Below are 15,523 nucleotides of genomic sequence, written 5' to 3' on the forward strand. Positions count from 1 at the left end.
GGTTTAACTCATTTGAAAAGCTCCATTTTGCCACTTGCCTAGCCCTAGGGCAAGGACCTACAAGATGCATGTACAAGATTTAAAAGAAATCTAATAAAGTAAAACCATAAAATATCTAAGGGAATGGGGAGGGAAGAAGAGTGAAGTATCAAGAGCAGAGCTGCACAACCATTTTGGCCCTGAGGACAACATTCAGGGTCTGCTGTGTGTGTGTGGAGGGGGCGGGAATGTGCACACAAACTAGAATATCTGTTGCTGGGAAATCCGGCCCTTTTTAAACTGACTGAACGTCCGCGGCATGCCCAACTCTACTACTTCCTGCAAGCCGAGCTGCGTGGTTTCCCCGGGTTCCTACGTGGCTTCTGTGGCACCCTTTACCAACTGAGGCCATTTGTACCAATTGCAGTTCCTCCTGGATAGAAAGAGCCTGGCTACCATTACCCATGGTCTGGCAACATCTTATTATCAAATGGTAGGGTACTCACCGTTCAGTATCTGCTGCACTGCTTCACTGCCCATCTGTGCTGCTGTGAAACCTTGTAAGGAGATGATGGAGGGGTCAGAGCCGAAACTCAGCAGGAGGCGACAAGTCTGCAGGTGACCTGCCAAAGCAGCTCTGTGCAAAGCTGTTTGTCCAAGTGTGTCCAGTGCATTCATCTGAGGGGGGAAATCAATATTATTTAGCAATATGGAGTATTTACAGATGTTTTCCTTTCCAAATCTAACCTGTGAACGGAAGGAACAAAGTTAAATGAGATTGTACAACACACTAATTTCATTAGCCCTCCTGCTGTGTTGTTACATAAACACCGCAGGATAATATAGGATCAATTAAGTTCTTCCAATTATTACTTAGAAGACACATTTGTTTCACATGAAGTAGGTGATTAACTGAAATGGTTAAGGTAAAAATGGAGCTACCAGAATTTCTTTTAACTGTAAAATAAATATGTGTTTGTCCTTTCTGCTGGAAAATAAAATCCCATTCAGTTAAACAAATGAAAATGAGAATTTTGAAATTCTCTGTGAATTTCTGTTCTTTGGGGGAAGAAGGGCAGCTGGCATTGAGATATTTTTCTTCCCCAAAGGAAGGAACTGTTTTCAAAATCTTGAAGACAGAAAATGACCCAACACCACTTTTTAGGCCAAAAATAGGTTTGACTATATTGATTTCCAGGATGTATACAAGAGCTCTGGAGAGCCACTGGTGTTTGGCTGTGTTGCAAGAAATGGCTAGGAAAAACTGTGTCCTTGAGAATGCTACTGAACTCCAGTGAGTAGACATTGGTAACCAGTTCTAGGACCCATTAATCACTAGTCAAGTGTGTCCAGGTTTCCATAAATTCCACAAGATGCCCAACAAACCAGGAGACTACACTACGTTGTCACATTGGGGAAAGTGTCTTGCTCCAGAAATATCTGGAGTCTGCCTGAACTTTGGTCTAGGCCAGGGATGGGGAAACTGTGGGCCTTCAAATGCCGTTGAACTCCATCTTCCATCATCCCCCCACAAAATGGGCAGTGGTCAATGATGTTGGGAGTTGTAGTCCAACAATATCTTAAAGGCCACAGGTTCCCTACCTGTAGTCTAGGATTTTGATATTGCTGCCGTCCGAACTTAAATTGCCTAACGACTGCTTAGACAAAGACTTGGAAGGACGAAACAGTTAGCGTTGCATAACTGGCCACTTGTCCTCATTGAGGGGTTTGGTATAGCCTACTTTTTGTGTTTGGTTTTCATGGGGAAGCAAGCCAGCGATGGCTTCTGGATCTCTCTCCCATGACCTCTGGGTGAGATACCTCTTCTGGAGGGCTCTTTTCCTGGAATATTGTCTGTCGGGAAATCATCATTTGCATCAGGTAGCCTGGGTCTCTGGCATTCTATGTGATATTGGGAAGGTGCTTATGTAGCAGCAACTCAAACTGCTGACGGGGAGGAAACCTGGGGCAGGGTATTTTTTTTCTTTCCTTGCAAGAAATGAGGTGCCTTGCTGAAGGCTGCCAACACTCAAAGAGATAGGAGATAATCTCGGGATCAAGAAGAAAGGCCCCTCCGCCTCCTCTGCCAAACACCAACATGGAGATTGTCTTCCCAGCCCACCACCAGGGGAAGACTATTTATTTATTTATTTATTACATTGTTATACCGCCCAATAGCCGAAGCTCTCTGGGCAGTTCACAAAAATTAAAACCATAATAAAACAACCAACAGGTTAAAAGCACAAATACAAAATACAGTATCAAAAGCACAACCAGGATAAAACCACGCAGCAAAATTGATATAAGATTAAAATACAGAGTTAGAACAGTAAAATTTAAATTTAAGTTAAAATTAAGTGTTAAAATACTGAGAGAATAAAAAGGTCTTCAGTTGGCGACGAAAAGAGTACAGTGTAGGCGCCAGGCGGACCTCTCTGGGAAGCTCGTTCCACAACCGGGGTGCCACAGCGGAGAAAGCCCTCCTCTTAGTAGCCACCAATGTCCACTGCTCTCCTCCCTTGGAGGGGAGAAGTAAAAATGTAAGAGCTCAGGTATAAATGATTATCAGAAGACAGATGGAAAAAATGCCATTTGCCATGCTCAAAGGGGATAGAACTCAAAATTCCCAAACATGAAATTTAAAGAGGTTAATCTGAGGAGCCAACTTTTTCAGAATAGACGGTCAAGACAGAAATCTGTTAGCCAGCAACGTGATTATAGCTTCCTAGACTTAGTCTATTGCCTCACTGCTTTGTCATCTACCAACAAGTGTATTACAATAGAAACAGGAAGGATGTACAAAATGTATACCCATAAGGCACGGGAGCCCAGCATGAAGCTGGAGCAGACATTTCCAAAATGCTGTATAAAACACTCCCGTCTAATGGAAACACAGCGGACGCCAACCTGAACACTACGAGCATCTCCGTGGGTTCCCCAAGTAAAACGTTCTTAGAGAGAAGTAGAATAAGGTGGTCAATAAAACTTTACACTTTAATTCATTTAAGTCACTCATATTAAAGTACAGGTAAATTGCAAAATATTACCAACCTCAACATATAAGCTGTTACATATAAATACTCATGATTTTGTCCCGGGGTGAAAAACTACATATTCATAGTTACAAGTAAATGTTCCGACTATTACAACAGACATCCAAAATGTTGCTGTTGATATGTGGGCAACCTCAATTTCCAAAATGGCAACTTGTTACACAAGATGCTGTGCTCCTTGAGCAACAGCAAGGTTGTCAGCACTTTAATTTCAGAATCCAATATAAACTTCTCCTGTTGACCTTCAAAGCTTTTCACGGTCTAGCTCCTTCCTATCTCTCCTCTCTCATCTCACACTATTGCCCCGCTCGTGCTCTTCGCTCCTCTGATGCCATGTTTCTCGCCTGCCCAAGGGCCTCTACTTCCCTTGCTCGGCTTCGTCCATTTTCTTCTGCTGCCCCTTACGCCTGGAACGCTCTTCCAGAACATTTGAGAACTACAAGTTCAATCGCAGCTTTTAAAGCTCAACTAAAAACTTTTCTTTTTCCTAAAGCTTTTAAAACTTGATGTTGTGCGGACTTTACACTGTTAGTTTTACCCTACCCTGTGCCTGCTTACCCTACCCTGTGCCTGTTGGCATTCTCTTCCCCTCCTAATTGTTTTACTATGATTTTATTAGATTGTAAGCCTTTGCAGCAGGGCCTTGCTATTTACTGTTTTACTCTGTACAGCACCATGTACATTGATGGTGCTATATAAATAAATAATAATAATAATAATAAGAAGAAGAAGAACCAAACGTCAACAGCAGCATGGCACCCTGCACAAAATCAACCCAATGTTTCTCCAAACCAGGGATGCGCATGTAGATATATAAGTGTACACACACGAATGTGTGTGGAGCACAAGACTGCCTACTCACTTCCAAAGTGCAAATGATGCACAATTAAGCCAGATCTCTATTTATTTATTGCATTTTGCATTTATATACCGCCCCATAGCCGAAGCTCTCTGGGCAGTTTACAAAAGTTAAAAACAGTAAACATTAAGAACAAATATACGAAGTTTAAAAACATAAAAAGGATAAAAACAACAGTATCCTTATAAAAACAGCTATTCTGGGGTCTGTTAAAAACAAACTCAGCATATGTTGTTAAATGCTGTTAAATGCCTGGGAGAAGAGAAAGGTCTTAACCTGGTGCCAAAAAGCTAACAATGTTGGCGCCAGGCGAGCCTCGTCGGGGAGATCATTCCATAATTGGGGGGCCACCACTGAAAAGGCCCTCTCCCTTGTTGCCATCCTCTGCACTTCCCTCAGAGGAGGGCCTTAGATGTAGAGCGCAGTGAGCGGGTAGGTTCATGTCGGAAGAGGCGTTCCGTCAGGTATTGTGACCCAAGCCGTGTAAAAGCTTTGTAGGTCAAAACCAGCACTTTGAATTGGGATCAGAAACGTATAGGTATAAATCTCTATGCCCTTCAGATGGAAACCATGTGCATTCGAGTCATTTCACTGTGCCTTTAAAATGGAGAGTAACACAATTTGGTTTCCTTTCTTGCTGCCACTATTTCATCTTGATGGTGGCAGCAATGATCACTCTCCCTGTTACTGGGCATCATTTTTCTTTGTTTTTCCCTAAAGTTCCATTCATTCCTACATAGACAGGATACAACGCTTCCTCCTTCTGCACTCTGATAGTGTGATTTGGGTTGAGGGTGACACTGAGGGCATGAGTAGGAAACGATGCTTCCTGCCCTTATTTTGGCATCTTCTCATCGGTAAGGAACATCCGTGATATGTTTAGATATCTTAAACATGGGTTTTCACTATCCTAGGGAATGTCTGCGCAGAACCCACTGTTTTGGATCAGACCCTAGAAATTAAGGTTTTTTTTCCTGTAGTGTGTTATCTATTAAAAACAAATTGCTCTTCTTCTATGAACATGACCCAACCAAGAAAAAAAATCTTGCTTGTTTTCCATTCATCTGTATTAAATTTAATCTATTGAAAGAACTTCCCTTCATGTATATTAATTCACCACTCTGCCCATTTTAAGATCACTGCCATCCCTAAAGTTAAACTTGCCCAAATATACTGTTGACAGCTGCATGGATTGTTATTGTCTACATCAGCCTTCCTCAACCTGGGGTGCTCCAGATGTGTTGGACTGCATTCTGGGAATTGTAGTCCAACACATCTGGAGCGCCCCAGGTTGAGGAAGGCTGGTCTACATGATATAAAATAATGCAGTTCTGAATTGCTCTGCCGACTGGGAAGAGTTCTCTCATATTACAAAATGGCAGACCTGTCAGCACCATGAGAAGACATCAACCCAGATTCAACTGTCACATGTTTTAAACCTGTTATAATAAGCTATGTTAACATTCACTTTAAAGTCCTGTTATCCTTCCAAATATACATTTTCCATTAAAATTAATTATTTTCTATTTTTCTACATCCCTGATAGCAGTTAAAAAAAAAAAAACTTCATCACTCTTTGTTGCTGTTCTGGGGTAAAGCAGCACACATCACCTATAATTATGTGGTATGTTCTGTCTGTCATATGTAATAGCTCAGCACCTGAAGAATCTTTTGACAAAGTGTTGTATTCCTGACTCCCTGCGGGTTTGCAAAATCCTCATTTTCTAGAGGTGGAGAACAGAAGAGGAAAAGATTTACTAGTATGTTCTCCATCTATCTTCTCCTCAGGTATATATGACCAGGAATTGTGGATGGAGGCTTCTGTTCTAGAGTCCAAAGACAAGAAGCTTGAAGGTGACTCAGAGACACCTAAAACCTAGACAGAAGGCCCAGAACTTAACCCTATATACTACAACTTTCCAATCTAAAGCTACATTACAAATTTGTTAATGCCAACTGAACCAAAATGGCTAGAATACAAGAACCATCACATAATACATTCATGTTCTAGTCTGTATGAAAGAGGTCAAGATAGAAATTAAGCTGAGCTCCCCATTTTCCCTATCTGAACACCACTGAGTCTGCCAGTGCATAAGCACTGCCCCATGCTCTAGGAGCCTGTGTGAGGGCTGATCACTCACCTATGGAAAGAAAAGTCACCAATAAACTGATCTCAATGTCTCCCAGGTTCTTTAATCTGGACTTGAAGAGCATATCAGCCATCGCAGATACCCCTAGGCTGGCAAAAGTGGCCCTCTGCAAACTGACTACATCACTCTCCCCAGCCTGAGACTATCCTTGGTAGCAACACCCAGCCAAAATGACACCTCTGGAATGGCAGGAGGCGGCATGCATGAGAACAAGCCCACTCACACACATCCCGCAACAGCAATCTTGCTGAACTGCAGCCTTAGAAGCCAGTGGGAGGGACTCCGGGGCTTTGGCAACTATTCTCATTTCCAATTTGTGGGCCACTAACTTCCCCCCTGCCCACTGAATCAAATTCTTAGGGCAGCCTTGCAAATAAGGCTACAATAAGGTACCAGCGGCAAACACGTTTACTAGCCGACTTGTCTATAGCAGCCATATCAATCATCTGGAGCACACAAAAGGCCTAAAAAGCTGGAGGGGGCAGCTTGCTTAAAAGAAGAACAACTCTCATTATACAGAAGCGTCCCCAAATCACTCTGAAGGCTTTCTTTTAAAATTCAAATTTGATTAAGTTTTCTAAAAAGAGAAAACAAAAGCTACACCAGAAAAAAAATGGAATTCCAAAGCATTATTCATATATGGTAAGAATGAATAAAATCATGTTGCAGCATATAAAATAAACACCTTATGTCTCCACATTCTTCAGGAGACCTGGAGGTAATTCTTACTCAATCCAGGCATTCAGATGAGTGGTGACATATAACGCTGGCATAGAGATCTCTTAATCAGAGACAGGAAATCGCACATCTCTTGCTATAAGTAGAAGGACAAGATCGTACTACTACAGTTAGGGAACTTTGTGCCACACTTAACCTCCTGCTTTTCCACCTCACAAGAGCAGCCCTACTGGATCAGACCAAAAGAGCATTGTGACAGCATCAGGGAAGAGGATCACCCTTAAACCTCAGGATGGAGGAATTGAGTTGAAGGCTGGCATACAATTTAATTTTTCAGTGCATAATGGCACCACTGGTATTTCTAAGAAAAAACCAATAAAACAGAGTCATTAAAGTTTTTCCCAGCTGGACATCAGGAAAAACTTCCTGACTGTTAGAGCAGTACGACAATGGAATCAGTTACCTAGGGAGGTTGTGGGCTCTCCCACACTAGAGGCCTTCAAGAGGCAGCTGGACAACCATCTGTCAGGTATGTTTTAGGGTGGATTCCTGCACTGAGCAGGGGGTTGGACTCGATGGCCTTGTAGGCCCCTTCCAACTCTGCTATTCTATGATTCTAAGTAAAAGTGGCAAATGCTGTTGCATGCCTTAGCTGGGCGTGTTGACAGGGTTACAGCTCACTGGCTGGACTACTGGACAAAGGAATTGTTGCTTCCCAGGATTCTGCAAGCTGTGGGTCAACCCATGTGCTGGTAAGGAGGGCAGCACAAGGTCCTCTGGAACTGGCCATGTTTGTCTCTAGGTAAGGCCTGTTTGTTTCAGGTAGGATCCAGCGGGGACTAATGATGTTGGACTGCATCTGAGCATGGTGTGATGGAGCCCTTCCTTCTTCTCTCTGTCTTTCCCCCTTCCCATGGCTTTTGGGGGTGGTTTCCTCCCCTGACTTTCTTCCTTCGGTGCAGGACTTTCCCATCTCCACCTCGCCTCTACTCCTCAGTAGGGACTGATGCGGCCCACACTTCTGGATTCTTCAGCCTGTATTTTGTTCTTTCTGTCTTGCTGGGTCTCTCCTTCTTCCACTTCCAGCTGCATTGGGGTTAAAATGCCTTCTAGTTTAAATCACACCCCTGACTCTTGTGCTACTTTAAGGGCACATGCTGACTTCTGGATGAACTAGAAGGCCTGCAGCATTCACCATTTTTGCTGGATGCAGCAGCCAGAGCCCTGCTGTTAACCCAGATTGCTCCATGGCTGGAGGAGAGATGGCAGGCAGGTCACAGAGGCCAGGCAGATCTGCTTGCAGGAAGACTGCAAGCAGAGCAACAGTGCACAAACGCACTGCTGTTCCTCAACAACTGGTATCTGATTTATGCAGCTTCTGACCACAGAGCTTTCACAACCATATTAGCTAATAGCTGCCAAGAGATCTATTCTCCATGGATTTGGGATGGAAAAATCCGATCTCAAAGCCATGTAAGCCACCTGCAATCACCTTTCTCATACTAGTGATCTTCACAGGTTAGTTATATGTTGTGTGAAGTACTCTCTTTTGTCTATGCTGAATGTACTGCCAATCAATTTGAGAGAGGAAGAAATTCTTTAGCCACTTTTCCATCTCATGTTTCCTCACCCCTACTCCTTGACTTGTTTTCTAAACTAACCCTCACCCACCCTCAAATGCTTTTGTCTTTTCATACAGAAACAGAGTTCCAATCCCTTGAGAATTTTTCGTTGTTATTTTCTGTATATCTTCCAACTCTTATCCTTTATGACAATGGTCTTCAACTGGTGGGTCGCGTCTCAAAAGTGGGTTGCAAGATGTGTCCTGATGGGTTGCAGCAAAGCTGTTGCTGCCATGTTGGGTATGGAGAAAATTGTGAAATGTGTCCCCTCTTGTAGGTTGGGAGTCCGAGGTGGAACTTGGGTCTGGACTAGTTGAAGACCACTGCCTTATGACCAGACCTGCACTCAGTATTCCAAATGTGGCTGCACCACAGATTTATTTTAAAGCATTGTAATAGAATTGTTGTTTTATCTGATCCCTTTCCTAACAATGTTTACATTTTAACTAAGATTTTAACTAAGATTTTAACTAAGCCTAAGATTTTTTCCTAGTTGGTCACTGCCAGTTCATTAAGGGCAGACTACTATCATGAGCTCAGTGAGGGATTGCCTTTGAAGATGCTCCAGAAATTGCAATTAGTGATCTAGCCACTGCATTCTGAACTAACTGGCACTGGGTGCTATGGCCATATGCTAGTTGCACTGGCTTTGACCCTATTTCTAAGCCCAAATCAAACTGCTGGCTTATTAAGGCTCTGCAGAGGCCATAGTTCATTGATAGAATACAAGCTTTGCATGCAGAAGGTCCCCGAGTCAATCTCCAGCTTCTCCATTCGGAGTTAGGAAGGGATCATACTGTCTTTGGCGCAATATTTAGTGCCCCTTGGTTGGAGCAAGGAAATCTTCCCCATTGGAAGATACTAAACTATACATTCACTGCTAATAGATAAATATTCAGAGCATCCCCTTTTATTGGAACCTAGTCCAACCACTGGCCAACTATATTAAATCAGCAAGCAAGATACCTTTTCCAAGAGTTTAGATATTGTATTAGAAGACAATTTGAGAAAAAACCATTTGAATTAACAGCCTGAATAAAGAATGATGTAGCGGTTTTTCCATTCAAGTGAGTACAAAGGCTCTTTTCTAAAATGCATCCCCATAGAAAAATAGAAAAAGATAACAGCTGGCTCAGAATTTTAGAAAATGGCACGCTATATACATGGCTTTGTATATCAATGTATTTTATGGTCCTATTAAACCAGCTAGGAACAAAGTCAGAAGCAGGGATCTGGATTTCATACTGCACCTGTCTTACACATAATTAAAGCACTGCTGATGAAAATTACATTTCTAAAAAGCTCTAATAAAGGAGAAGTGCTTGGCTGTTTTAATATACTTGGGATCCAAACTACAAATGTGCTGGGTGTTGCTGCTGAACTTGTGCCTGCTTTCTCTCTTCGCCTCTTCTGTTAACCCCAGACATACCTGGCCATACAACAGTCTCTAAACAGCCTCAATAGGTTATACCCAAGAGATGTCAACCTGGGCACCCCATTTAAGGATGAAAGCCACTCCAACTGCTACAGTCAGAAGTAGGGCTGGTAGTTATTGCAAGGGCTGTGAGTCATACAGTATCTTGAAGGTTCAAGTTCATCTGCCTCTACTGGCACTTATGGACTGACCCCAAGATGTTCTAAGTAGAACTTATAGACAATCTCAGATAATCAACTGAACACGCCTGTACTAAAAGTGTGCCTTGTGTCACAGTCATCTTTCAAAAAATACTCTTAAGAAACCCTGACACACATGAAATCACAGACCACTAAGGAAAGACACTTCCTCATGTCTACTCTAAAAGCAGGTAGAAAATCCTAAACCTATCTTCACAGCTATTTTAAATTCTGCATTTCAAAGACGAAAGCCTAAAACTTCATGTTAAATGATATAATTAAAAACATAATATAATAAATCTATACTCAACACAGACATTTGCCGTATTCAGATATAAAATCACTGAATGGATGAACATTTAACAGTTCAGTTTACAATTCAACTTCCGTTTCGGAAGCTTACTCCAATGAAGGTGACCCCTTCATCACAGATTATATGATTCGAAATAAAAATATTCCATTTGCAGTTTGTAATCCCAAGTATCGAGCAGAATAAATAAGAAGTTCTGAATTTAATACACACATGTGCCCTTTAAAGGAAAAAAAAATAACAAGAAATGGGCAATTAATGCAAGAGCCTCAGCATTGAACTGCAGACCCCAGGTAGGAAAGCATCCTATGCTTTCATGCCTAATATCAAAGCAAGCATCAAACCGAATACTAAAAAGCTTATAAGAAAATTATACAAGAAAGTCAATATATATCCCAGTACATTCTTCACAACCAAGGCAGATTTTTGCCAAGATCATATAAAGCAGATTATACAAAAACAGAAACCATTTCCCAGAATCCACCTCTCCTGAAACACACAATAGCAGACACATATATCTGTTCAGAAATCTGAACAGGGAATATATACACATTACTTCTTCCAACCTTCAAAGGTCATATAATTTCAAAACTAACAACTGCATTTGATTTGTGAGAAGAGACGTAGTGCTGAACCTCCAGCCTTTTCATGAAGCCAATATAACTATCAGAATAAATTCGTTTCCTTGATATCTCATACCTGGGGGACTAACACACTAGACCACCTTCCCCCCATACTGCATTATACAGACCAATAAATTACCTTTGCTCCATGTTTATGAAGTACTTCCATGACATCATTGTGAGCTCGTTCCGCAGCGACATGCAAAGGAGTCATGAAACTAGGTTGAAAAAGAAAAAAGATATAATAAACAGCCTTCAAAGGGTGCTTATTCCATCTAAATGCAAATGCTGCAAATTGAAAGAAGGAACATACTCTTTGTTTTTCTCATTGACATTGGCTCCTTTCCGGAGTAATAATTCAGTGACTTGTTTCCGTTTGGGGTGAAGAGAAGCCACAGCGCAGTGCTGCAAAAGAAGTAAATGAAAAGGAAAACTAGGCCTGGCAAGGGAAATCAAAACTGAAGGAGATAACTTTGCTGATCTGTGACCATAATAAAGGAACTGATGATGATATTGGAAATGTAAGCTGAGACAGCGCAATTAACCTTCTATTATAACCGTGCACGGGTAATTTGCTTATTTGGATGCAGGACTATGTTAGGAATTACAAGAGGGGATGTGTAAAAGCGGGAGAAAACTGCTTGCAACCCAGGCTTTCCTCGCTGCATCAGAGCAGTTTGTTGCACCAAAGGAGCAAACTGCTTTTTAAACTAAACCACGGCTTGTCTCTTGAGAAGTGAAGACTGCTTTTGTAAATCAGTAAAACCGTGTGTCCATGTGTCTGTGCGCACATGCACGCACGCCCCCCACTGTGCACCACCAGCCTGTCAGGCAGAAATTGGAGTCTGAGAGGGCATGAAGTGGACAAACCAGCCCAGTTACAGAATCACGTATTCCCTCCTTGTAGTCCATGGAATGCTTCAAATCCTGGATAAGATGGAATCCTGATTGGTACTAATGATGATTATAAGGGGTGCCCACATAACTCTTAATCATAGCAAAGGGTGGCACGGAACTGAAAGCATGGTTCTTTAGCCTGATCCTAGTTGGGGAGACAAGTCATGTTATATTTGAACTAGCCTCTCTGAAATCATCTGTTTCTAAAAGATAAGCAGACCATATCCTATTCTAGCAGATTTTGATAGGTGAAGTGATTAAAGTTGCAAAAATACGTGATTAATTTGATTTATTTATTTCAAAGAAGACAACCGGCAAACGTTTAGTTTTGAGTGGCAGAATTCTCACATCCCAGCTCAAACTGGATAACAAGGAAGGAGATGTCTGTTCCAGGTTCTTCCTTAGCTCTGCATTAAGTCACTAGCAGGCCAAGCATCAAGTTAGATTTCTGACGGGCTGAACTAAATTTACCTTGGAGATGCTAGTCTAACTGTGAATAACTTCACCCACAATTATGTAGACAAAACGTTAAGTGCTGCCTAAAGCGAGCAGAGTGACTTCATGATCTCACCAGTGCTGTCTCATGGGACTGTGGCTGCTTGAAATTAATGACCTCCAAGGCAAGTGTCTTCTTTACTTTGGCCAAGTCGGCTTCTCTTGCTGCTTGTAGTAAGGAATGTCCTTTGAATTCATCTGCAGGGGAATAAACAATATTCACAACTGTCAGATCTCTATAACATTAGTTTAGAAAAACAAATGTTTAACAGGGCAAATGTATTTCCTTAGCTGGCTACATGGACTATCCTAATGCATTCTCCCAAATGACTCTTGTAAAATGTAAAAGAATATTTGGGGCTGAAAGTTAACAGGGTGCCTCTTTTAATGGTACCCTCAATTAAAATGATTTTTGCAGGCAAAATTAGTTTAGTATTTATTTATTTATTACATTTTTATACCGCCCAATAGCCGAAGCTCTCTGGGCGGTTCACAAAAATTAAAACCACAGTAAAACACCCAACAGGTTAAAACTCTTTAAATGAGCCTGAATATACTCTGTATAAAAGGAGGACTATCACATTGAACCAATACACTTCAGATTATAAATCAGAACTATCAAAGCTATTGATAGAAAAAAAATCTAACAAGGCAAAGCATTTGCAGGGGAAAGGCTTCTGAACGGATTAATGCCTGAGTCAGTAATTAACTTTGTTAAGGCTGAATGACGGCTCCTCTCTACTATTCATAAACAAATCAATAGAAGGAATTTAGATTAAAGATTAGTACTCTACTTGCTTGCCACAGGAAAATCACTTTTGCTCAATTTCCTGGCCAAATTCAAGAATGAACAGTTGACACTGAAATAAAGAGCCGAACCAGTGAAATTCCCAAGTGGGGAAATTTAGTTACAACCCAACATTTTCACAATATGGCTCAAGGCCAAAGTTAGCACATGAAAATGAGAATGATGAATCCTAAATAAAAGGTCTTTCAAACTTTTAAATAGATTAAATAACACAGATTAAATAACACAGTATATAGACATTGACTCTACAATGTCACCCAAACTAAGAGGTTTCTTATACAAGCACAAATATGCACATTTAGTCCATGGCTGTATGAGAACTTCTCCATTAACTGCAATATTGGCCTGGTTCAGACAACATGCTAAACCATGCTGCTTAACCACAAAATGGTTAAAGGCATTCCCTTAACCATTTTGGGGTTAAGCAGCATGGTTTAGTGCAGTGGTTCCCAAACTTTTTCAGGTAACCGCCCCCTTGGTTCCACAAACTCATGCCCAGTGCCCCCTGCGCGCGGCCCCTTTAAATGGGAGACACCCGCCGCAGGCTTGCTGAGGGCGGGAAAAGAGAGCAAACGCCTCTGTTTTGCAGCCAGTGTGGCAGGGCACACCAAGCAGGCTATGTCTCTTCATTAGCGTTTTGGTGCTTTTGAAACATTTCAATTCACCGTCAAAAGGACTCTTCTTAAATGGTATTAATACATGCATGGATTCTTCCCCTACATGGCTTGGGACCAAACTACCTTCTCCCATAAAAATGTCCCTGGGTTTTAAGACCTTCTGGAGAGGCGCTTCTCAGAAAAGACCACCTCGCGCACCCCCTGCTGCCCCTTTGCCTCTTAGCACCCCCCTGCCACCCCCTTGCCTCTTAATGCCCCCCTATGCAATCCCACCATCCCCAAGGGGGCAGTACCGCCCACTTTGGGAACCACTGGTTTAGTGTTGTCTGAACCAGGCCATAGTGGAAAACTCCTACATGCATGTCTACTAAATGTATGGAACAGAAGCCTACGCTCAATGTGAATTTAAGGTAAGGATGAGCAACTCATGGCTAATGGGCAGCACATGGCCCCAGCCGCCCCACACTAAACTCAGCAGTAAAAACTCCCTCAAAAATCAGTACTTACCCATATGTGCTATGCAGCAGCTATCGAGGGCTAAAAGGGTCAAATTTGGCTTGAGAACAAACCACACAGAGTTTGTTGTTAAAACTCTTTGCTGATCGTCTCTCAACAACTTAAGAGTTCCAGGTTTGGATGTAACATCACACACCCGTTCCTGGGATGTTTATGAAACTGGACAGGAAGCAGAAGCAGCAAACATGTGGGAAGGAGCATACTACCCAATCCTGCACAGCCCCAACAACCCATGGGTTGTTACGTGGGGACCGAGTCATAGAAGGATATGCCTCACTGAAGGAGAATGAACATGGCTTCTGCAAATGTGTGCCCCATCTCACTAACCTTTAAGTAATCTTCAGAGTGTTAACAAGCATGTGGATAGGGGCCACCTGGCAGACATCATTTACTTGGGACTTTCAAAAGTCAGAAAAGGAATCGAAAACAAAAAACGCCAATATCATAACGCCTTCATACAAATCTACAGTACAGTTGGAAAACTATGTACCGTTCCAGTTACTGCACCTCGAAACAGATAGTTTAGCGCTGGAGAAGGTGCAAAAAGGGGCTGGAACAACTCCTCTATGAGGAAAGGATACAATGTTTGGGACTTTTTCACTTAGAAAAAAAATGGTGAATTGTGGGGAGTCATGATAGAGGTGTATGTATACAAGTGTGGACAAAGTGAATCAGGAGAAGTTTTTCTTCCTCTTATAATACTAGAATCTGGGGTTATCCAATGAGACTGAATGATGGAATATTCAGAACAGATAAAAGGAAGTACTTCTTCACACACACATAGTTAGTTAAACAACAGAATTTGCTACCACAAGATGTAGTAATGCCACCAACTTGGGACAGCTTTAAGGCTATCAGTGACTAACTGATGATGGCTATGTATTTCCTCCAGTTTCAGTGGCAGTATGCCTCTGAATACATGTTGTTCGGGAACACAAGCGGGGCGGGGGTAATATTGGGCACCTGCTCTACTTTTGAGCTCCCTATAGGCATCTGATTGCCCACTGTGAGAAGGGAATGCTGGACGAGATATGCCTTTTTACAATTTGGAACCATTTATTCTCCTTCTACTAGTCATGGTAGGTGGGGTCAAGAAACTACCACAGGCACTAAAACCATATTCTCTCTGCTGAAAATCCTACGCAGCAATTCCTCTGGCTTCTAAGATTTTATCAGGATTCTCCACACAAAGGTAATATTACAATCATCGTGGGGGAAAAAACTTGAAATTCTTAAGGAACTGAAATCTGTAGCCTATAACAGATTCTGTGCCTTTTCCACAAATCACAGCATGCATAGAGC

General features: G+C 42.0%; 1 protein-coding gene across 1 annotated transcript in view; it reads right to left on the reverse strand.

Moving 5' to 3' along the window:
* The window catches only part of TNKS (tankyrase), a 110,286-nt gene that overhangs the window by 35,125 nt on the left and 59,638 nt on the right, over positions 1 to 15,523 (reverse strand). Inside the window, exons 9-12 of the mRNA XM_063128440.1 lie at positions 12,357 to 12,478; positions 11,202 to 11,293; positions 11,028 to 11,106; positions 486 to 657 (exon numbers count right to left, since the gene is read on the reverse strand). Coding sequence (XP_062984510.1) covers positions 486 to 657; positions 11,028 to 11,106; positions 11,202 to 11,293; positions 12,357 to 12,478 — 465 coding nt within the window. The remainder of the gene's footprint in view (positions 1 to 485; positions 658 to 11,027; positions 11,107 to 11,201; positions 11,294 to 12,356; positions 12,479 to 15,523) is intronic.

The sequence above is a fragment of the Elgaria multicarinata genome, chromosome 6, assembly GCF_023053635.1.
Source record: "Elgaria multicarinata webbii isolate HBS135686 ecotype San Diego chromosome 6, rElgMul1.1.pri, whole genome shotgun sequence".
NCBI classification, from domain to species: Eukaryota; Metazoa; Chordata; class Lepidosauria; order Squamata; family Anguidae; genus Elgaria; species Elgaria multicarinata.